The sequence below is a fragment of the Pithys albifrons genome, chromosome 4, assembly GCF_047495875.1.
Source record: "Pithys albifrons albifrons isolate INPA30051 chromosome 4, PitAlb_v1, whole genome shotgun sequence".
NCBI lineage: Eukaryota > Metazoa > Chordata > Aves > Passeriformes > Thamnophilidae > Pithys > Pithys albifrons.
In genome coordinates this window covers 69,547,585-69,556,536 of record NC_092461.1, presented here as the reverse complement: position 1 = coordinate 69,556,536, position 8,952 = coordinate 69,547,585, and the positions used below count along the sequence as shown (strand labels likewise).

Genomic DNA, 8,952 nt, shown 5'->3' with positions numbered 1-8,952 from the left:
GTCCTAGGCATAACTCATAGTTGAATCCAAACTTTCATTTTCCATTGGCTACACATTTATGGTACAACCTTTTATACTGTTATTATAAACAAAATGAAACATTTAAAAAATGTAGCCAGCATAACTATTTTAAAAATGTTCTTTATCCATTTAATATGTTGACAAAATTAAAATTTCTGTCTACTTAAATTCTCTTTTATCATTACAAGCTAATTCTTGCAATTCTGAAATGATGTTGAAAATTACTGTAACAAAACTGCTGGAGAAATTATAGAGAAGGTGCAACAGACTAACATGAAATAAATATTAGAGATAGTATTCAAAAGGCACACAAATACTTCAAACACATACGGTTTCAAATCTTTATTGTTTTAAAATTCTACATGTCTTTTACAATTACAATAATTTGTTACTTAAATGACTCTTGTATGGTTAATGTACAATGAGTTTTTTCCTGAAACTCAACCATGAAATACAATTTCATCAATATGATTTTTCTAAATAGATTAATACAAGATTTCTGTTTTGTTGAGAAGAACAAGTGCTTCACTTTCAACAAACGGCACAGGTGTCTTCCCTTCAGAATCTGTGTGATCAATCCATTGAAAGTGCTTTTGAAGATTGCAGATTTAACTGTGACTGATTTTCAAAATCAGTCTATCAAATGACAAGAGTTTTTTAACATTAAAGATAAATTTTATGTAATGAAACAAGTTGCAGTAGTTATTTTTATTCATCTACTGAGGCAAACTCATGTTGAAGAAAAATTATATGATTATCTGCATGCAATGAACACTCTTTAAATAGTTGATGAATTTTACACATATAAAGAATCTGTTAAAGAGTGCAAGTACTTTGATAATGATTTCACAAAAGGACATATGCTGGTAATAATGGTAACTAACATTTAACATCTAAATACAAGCTAATGTATATTTAACAGGCAATTAACATGGCTAACAAACCATGTTTCATGTGGTTGCCCTTTGAGAAAATGCACTCATTTGGTCCACACTCTTAAAGTTATCTGGGTAAAAAAAAAATCAAAGCAGTTAGGGCCACAGTTTTTGATGAATTTCTTGTTTCTAAAGTGTCACCTGTTAAAAAGTAAAAGCAGTACATCAATGACGTATCTTGTCTCATGACCTCAGTATAAAAAGATGGCCTGATATTTGGAGCGATGAACGAGCACTGCAGGACAAGTCAAAAAAAGAACAGAGACAGAATGAAATAAAATTTTGTTGTGTTATACTTTCTTGTTCCATGGTACTGCTTTCACTCTGTAGAATTTTGTACCCAAAGGAACTTTAAATCTGTTTTGTGCCTAGAACAAAAAAAAAAAAAAAAGAAAAGAAAAGAATTAGAAACCCACATGGGATTATTATTCTGATTTTCATAATTTTAAGCAGAAATTGAGTCCCACTTCTCAGCACTTACGAGAACCTTACAAGTCTGGCAAGGTTCTGGACAGTATGGATGCTAATACCTAAACCACTGCTCACTGAACCCTGTTCTAGTTCCCCTTCTCTTTCTATTCACTGAGTCAAAAGAAGAACAGGAATAGCAGAACTTAGGACAATTTTCACCTAACTTGTTATGCAAAGAGTACTTGTCACAGCTGTTACAAATATTAAAACTGATTTTCTTCTCTGTTATAGATGACTTTCCATCACTATTTCCTTACCTTTTTTGCCTGGCAATATTCCTTTTCCATCACTTTCCCTAGCACCCAAGGTCTCCTAGATGCACCTGATGCTAAAGAGAAAACATATTTATTATTTTACATAAGCAACTACAGGTAACAGGATATTACATTCCATTTTCACTTAAAGCAGAAATCCTTAAAAAACTCTTTTTTAAAAATAAATGAACAAACATTAGTAAATTATCAAGACAGCTCATTTGTATTTTCAAACAAAAACTTGATTTTCAGTTCAAATTTTGTTTTAAAAGTTAATATTAAAGAAAACAATAGCAAATCCAAACTGAAACTCATTTAATGATTCAAAATTATTCTCACCAACCAAGCCTGACCTTTTGATTTGACTAAAGGCTTAAATTTCTTTAAATATTTCAAAGGACAAATTCTTATAAACTCAGCTATTATTACTGCCCTTACTGAAACATTTGGTTATTTTTCCATATTGCTGATGGAAAATAGTTACTCATAAATAATAGTTTTAAAGTCCTACAAATCTGCCAGTTTTGGTTGCAATCTTCTGAGTTTCCAATACTATTCAGAAACAAGAACTGTGAAAAATCTCAAAAACAGACAGATCAAAAGAGCAACAGTGAGCATAAATAAACTCTCAGCTTATATCCTTTTCTTTAATAATAAGGAAAACTATGTGCCTTATGTTCCAAGGAGTTACATCCATTTTACCAGCTTTGCTATTTTCTATCACTAATCACAGTGTAACAAAAACATCAAAACAGATGGAAGGAACCAGAGCTTGAAGTTTTATTAGCCTTCAAGGTTAAACTGGCTATTGGTAGTGGGATAGATTCTGTTGTACTCCACACTCCTACAATTGGTGTGAAGAATTCACACATGGAATGAACGCTCTACAGCTAATATTTAAATTATAAAAACCCTTTTTTTAATTTGAATTTACTTGGCTGACAGGCTTCATTGATCTAACAGAGATACTGAAAAAGATGGAAGGTTTTCTTCCTTACATTTGCAGATGAAAATTTCCATATCCCAAAGGGACAAAACAGAAACCATGCAGACCATAATCAATCAATAATCAATTTCAGTGGTGTCATAATATTTTAAGCCATCTTAATGTAGGCAGAGCCATCCTATGATAGCCTAGATCCCTGACTCTTAATACTGTAGTTGGATCTATACAGAATTAACAACTTGATATGCACGTTAGTACAAAAAGTCAGGTTTAGATGCAACATTTTAGTGGCCCTTTACACAATAATTTGCAGTGTCTAGGTCCACACCAATTCTAACCTATTGCAAATATAACTAGTGTTCTGGATTTCATTTTTTCTCACTTCCCTGATGCAAGAATAGAATCAAGATACAGTTCCCTGAAGCCCTGAGACAGAGACAAATGTGTTCCTCAAGAAAGTCTTCATGGTTTATGTGTAGTTTGCTCAAATTTGAGACTAACTCTGGTTAGCAAGTGGTAAGGAACGGAGTAAGCCAAGATCATTTGAAAACAGACAGGGCAGCGAATTATGTATTCACGGTAACATACAAACTGATATGGCTTTTATCTTGTACATGTAAACCAACAGTATGAAAATCTGCCATATTTCACATAGCTTTGTATGCATTACTAATGTCATAGTTCAGAATGTATTACATCTGTAACTAAGACAGGTATTTTCCCCTTACGCTTCACAGATGATCTTTCAGCAGACTCACAACTCAGTGCAGGCTTGGTGGTCTTCTGGAGACTACACAATTATTTAAGGTCTATCATCTTTCACCATAACTGAAATCTACTCTGAGTCTGCTCTTTGACAATAACTTGACAACTTGTGGACATGCAATAACATTGAGAAACTTTCAGTGATAAATTAGAATGAATACCTAATTTTCTTTTGATACGTATTCTTAGACATGTCTGAACAGTTGGGAGCACAGATAGGTTTGCAAAAAATACTACTCACGATAGTTTAAAGACATATACATTGAATGCATTTCATGTGGCTCATACTTTAGTGCAAACCATTGTTACTTCTTGTTTAAAAAGATTTCAATATAGCTATGTTTACAAATCTGCCAAAAACAGTCAAAAAACCCATTGAAGATTAAGGGAGAGAAAAAGCAAATGGGCCATCAACATAAACAAAATACAGTGTTCTCTGAAAACTTATTAGCCTTACTAAATACCATTTAAATTTGGTGGACAAACTATCAGCAAAAATATTGCTGGCAAATCCTCATATAATGGTGGCTATATTTTGTTATTTATTATTCATGATACTGCATATTTAAAGGAGCCTGATAGAAATGTTAATATACTCTGTGTTGTACAATATTGTACAATATTGGCATTTTCTCCTTTTTTTTAGCTTATTTTGAAGATGTAGATGTTTTTCCAAGATACTAACATCTACATAAATTTTTGATTAAAAATGTTCTGCCTTGAAAAATATTTCGCATTAGAACAAACAGCAAAAGCTACAAAGAGAGCTGACAGCTACCTGTATTACACGCTTCTCACATTTATCACATGCATATTTATAAAATCACTAACTGTGACAGAAAATTAAGAGTGTTATTTGTAGGAGTTAATAATTGGAAGAAATCTGACACTTACCACACTCACCTGGTTTGAGATCCAGTGCAGCAAGGGATTCTGAGTGCAAGAAATACAAGGTTGGACTAACAGTGAACAACACGTAGTTGTCGTGCCTTTCGTCCAAGATAATGAGAACCAAATCACCAACTTGAAAACTGGTGAAAAGAAAAAAACATAAATCACAGAACTTAAATAAAAAAAGCATAGAAGCTTAAAACTTTCCCCCTGTATTTCCCCACAGACTGAGGCTTAGCTGGAACAGTAGCACAGACATTTCTATTTGCTATGCCAATTCATATACATTTTATATTTCCTGAAGTGAACAAAACCAGGCTACCTTTTTCTGAAATGTTCTACATTGAGCAGCTCAAATTATTTTTTTCAAAAGAACACTCAGCTTTGCTAAAAAAAAAAACCAGAAATACCTAACAAAATATAAAGTTTCAATGTTGCATTATTTTATTCACCAAACCTGAAGGTAATCATCACTCTAGCAGTGTTTACAAACATTCTTTTCATGTTTTAAACCTAATCCAATTTAACACAGATAAATAAGCAAAATACTTATGTAACTTTCAATCTTAAAATTTTAAGCACCTAAGACAAAGAAGGGTTGAAGTGCTTACCTTTAATCAAAGGGTTAAAAGCAAAATAAACACTGTGATGACTTTAAATAAAAGATTTTAAAAATCTACTTCTTCCTGACTCCAGGGTAACATAAGAAGCCACCAAGTTCTCATGCCAAGTTTCAGTCAAGGAACTTTTTCTGTCTCCAAACTTCTGTTTCATAGTGCAAATGTGTTGCAAATAAAATATTTACCCATTAATGAAGTCTAAAATAGCTATAAATTAAGCATTAGATGATGAAGGGGGGGGGTCTAAGAATAAATATTACCAGTCCTCTGGGGATGGGGGAGGAAGTGGCAAAGAAAGCAGAAAACTCTTCTCCATCAAAGGAGACTATAGATATACAGTCAGAGACAGATGAGTAAATCTACAGAACTTTAGTTCATCTCCTTTAAAGTTCACTTTTGGATTGAATAAACAATACTCCAAGTTTTCTGTGTGGACTTATTGTGAAGAGAGGATATATTGACTTGAAGACATCTCTATTAGACAGATGAATTCTTCTTTCACTTTTTCTTCCCAAAAAACTACCAAGAGAGTTGCCAAAAAATTTAGATGCTTAAGGAAAAAAACAGTTCTTCACAGACTGACCTTGTTGTTACCATGAAAAGGTAAATTGGTGCAATTCAGAAAATATTAATGGAATAAACTGTGATTGTTTTCTTTCCAAAAAGATTTTTTCTATTACTCAAATAATTTGTCAGTATGATATTAATCAAGAAGTTGTCTGTAGCTTTCATATTTTGGAAGAATACCTCTTTTTCCAGCAACACTTCTACATGCCGCTTCTAACAGGTTGATAATACCTAACAAAATGTTTGAGTTAATTTCATTTCATTCTGTGAGGGTAAGTCAAGAATTTTGAAGACTTTGGGGAGGTAAAATTCCTCTTGAAATATAAAACTATGCATATTCAGGGCGAATAGACTTCCTTCTACTTTTTCTTAGCATGACTTCAAGGTTACAGATAAACAAAGAGTAATCTAAAAGAAAACTCTAGGAGGATACTAGAAATCCCATGAAGTATTATTGATAGGAACTGTGTAAAGAAAGGTACAGAATTCAAGGTCACTGACATACAGAATTCAGAGAGGCTGCTTTTTTGTTACAGATTGGTTTTATAAAATCTCATTTATGCTCAACTGGGATGGTTCAATTGCTGATGACTTAACTGTAGAGCAGATCTATTTATCTTTTTATCATAGAGCAAGAACAGAAGAATTGTGACACTCTTTTACTATACACATTTTACTGAAAGCATATCCATCAGCTGATACGAAAATGAACATGTACTTACTCTCTAATGGCTATTTTTTCAGAATGTCTTGAGGACACTGATGACATGCTTTGGGACATCTATAAAAGAAGAGAAAAGCTATAAAGTATTGACAAGCTACAATGAAACGTACATTACAGGTAAGAATATGTTAAGATAATTTTTGATCAATTTCAAACAGTGTCTAGTCTAGCAGATTTTATATTCGCTCAAAAAACTCAGCATACTTTTGTCATCTTGTAGGGGGTTTGGTTGTGATTTGTTTTTGTGTTTCATTATTGTAATTTTAATGGCTACCTTTGATTATGAAATTTCTTCCATAACTGACTTCTCCTTCATTACTTAAAACTGAGAAGGTCTTTCCAGATCAGTGCCAGTGAAGATTTTTTCTGAGCACACACAAGACCTATGATGCAGCTGTGCATTCCAACACAGAAGCCACTGGCACTAGAAAAGGCTGACAGCAGAACACTGGTGGTTAAACATATTTATTTCAATTAAACTCTAGATGTTGAATTCAATATGGTTTTTCAACTTTCCTAAGCATTATCACAAAATTTGAAGTCTACTGTAATAAGACAGATCAGCACTCCCTGGAATAAAACTGGAGTTCAATTTACTAAGACCAAATGAAGGTTCAATTATGTGAGGTTTACAACATAAGAACTCCTCTTATATGTATATTTAATGCCATTAGTAGTGGCACATGGATCAACTTCAATAGGATAAACTAGACCTAAAAATGAATGTAAGTGTACACCAACTTTTTACAGTAACTATGACAACAAGAAATGGGTACTGCTACTTTCTATCTGTGAAGGAATACCTGGTCCACACACAGCAAGCAAGCTAGAGCAGTAGATCTGACATAAATGTATCTGTTTATTACCTTCTGGTAACTTCCTTACAAAAGACAATTCAAAATTGCTCTGTAGAAACTCTGACTAGAGGTCCTGTAGATTTCTCACACATTCCTACTTCCTGGACCATTTGCACCAGTTATTCAAACCTAGATTGCTCATCCCTGCGGTTTAGCACATGATTTTTCAGCTGTAACTCAATTATTGTTCCCTGCACTATATTTCCTATTGTCAATCTTGCTTCCTGACTTCCTCAGAGGCAGTACCAGCGTGTCTTCATATGAGCTTGAAGCCTATTCACAACTCATTTTCTTCATTTTTACAAAGAATGAGTCCAAATTGGATGCAGTACAACACAAAAAGCTCTCAAATTTTCATGATATTTCAGCAGTTTTATTTAGAGAACCCAACTTGAGATATTTTTGTTTTTGTTGTTAGAGGCTATGTTTCTTTTTCTTATTCACATTGTTCTCTTCTTTCTTGAAGAAGTTGCAGCTAGCATGAACACTGCCAAATTTGCTTAGATTGTTCATCAAAGTGTTTGAGAGTTTTCAAATATTTAGACCAGAGATTTTCTAACTATTTTTAAAACTACAATAAGTGTTAAGTTAAAGCATAAACTAGCCTGTTTTCTTTACTTTTTCTTAACTTCTAACCTTAAAAGAAACAGAACAAGTAAGACTGTTGAGAATAATTCCACTGAAACTTAGTAAAGAAGTTATAAGTACAGCTCTAATAGCCTTTATGCAGAAAAAAAAGGTTCCCTTTCTCAGTAATTCCTATAAAACAACAAAAATCCTGTAATAAAAAGCCTAGTATTAAAAGGAGTTCCTTTTCATTTTTTATTCCTTGCAGAGGTAACCCACAAGTTCTGCTGCTAAAGACAGTGACCTGCAAAGACTTTCTGTTATTGTGCAGACCACCTTCTAAGTTCCTGATCTGAAGAGGCTTAATAGAAATAAAAATTGATATTTAAGTGTTGATGTGCATTTCAGTTTCATAAGTGCATTGGGAAGGAGAGGGAAGAAGAATGAAAATAAATTTATAAAAAACAGATACGTAAGGAGTTGAAAAGGTATTAATTTCCTAATCCCAATTAGAAATAAAATTTGAATTTTTTAGAGACCAATGAACTGCCAATTTCTCCTACACGGCTTGGTATTAATAATAACAACAAAAGGAATTTTCTGTCTTATACACCGTGCTTTCTTCAACTTCATTTTACTCTGAAATGACAAGAGATCAAATATTTAGGAAATTTACAGAGCGGTTTAGAAATATGAGCAGCACATTTTGAGTTTTAATGTAAAAAGACTACACTGAAATTAACTAGTGTGCACTTTACTAACATTTGGAATTAAAAAATTCTTTAAAAAAGATGCTTTTAGATGTCTTGCAATACTTTCTTGCACACTGAACAAATAGAATGGGTCCTAAGGGGCCTGACTTGGAAAGACGCTCTCCTTGATCTGCTGCTTGGCAACAGAATGGATCTCATGAGCTGTCTTGGGTTGAGCTGGCAAAATGCCAACTGCCCAACACAGAATGTTAGAGCCTCCCTCCCCCTGCCAAGAAAAGGGAGAAAGGAAAAAAAACCTCTGAAAACTCAAACTAGGTTTAAACCTAAACTAATTATATATATTTACACAGAAAAGAGAAAATTAAGAGAAAACTACAATATAACATGCTTACACCAGTTAGATAAAACAACAATTTTCTACCTCCCAGCGAAAACAGATTTCATTACTCTGGATTCATAAAATACTCTAAAAGACACCCAGCAAGGCAAAAGAGACCCAGCAAGGCAAAAGAGAGAGCATAACAATAAAATGTTTCAACTTCCCTGAAACGAAAACAAAATACGATGTAGCAGCAGCAGGAGCAAGGCCCAGGACAGCAGGGCAGCAGCAGCACATCCTGC

At 33.4% G+C, this 8,952-nt stretch overlaps 1 protein-coding gene across 5 annotated transcripts in view; it reads right to left on the bottom strand.

Moving 5' to 3' along the window:
- Window positions 1–348: 348 nt before the first annotated feature.
- RB1CC1 (RB1 inducible coiled-coil 1) overlaps window positions 349–8,952 on the bottom strand; it is a 73,671-nt gene continuing 65,067 nt past the window's right edge. For 4 of the 5 annotated variants that reach the window (XM_071554540.1, XM_071554541.1, XM_071554542.1 and 1 more), the window contains 4 exons: window positions 6,193–6,251; window positions 4,287–4,423; window positions 1,685–1,755; window positions 349–1,324 (listed from right to left, as the gene is read on the bottom strand). In XM_071554540.1, coding sequence (XP_071410641.1) covers window positions 1,247–1,324; window positions 1,685–1,755; window positions 4,287–4,423; window positions 6,193–6,251 — 345 coding nt within the window. In that variant the 3' untranslated portion in view covers window positions 349–1,246. The remainder of the gene's footprint in view (window positions 1,325–1,684; window positions 1,756–4,286; window positions 4,424–6,192; window positions 6,252–8,952) is intronic. The other variant, XM_071554544.1, reaches the window with a different exon arrangement.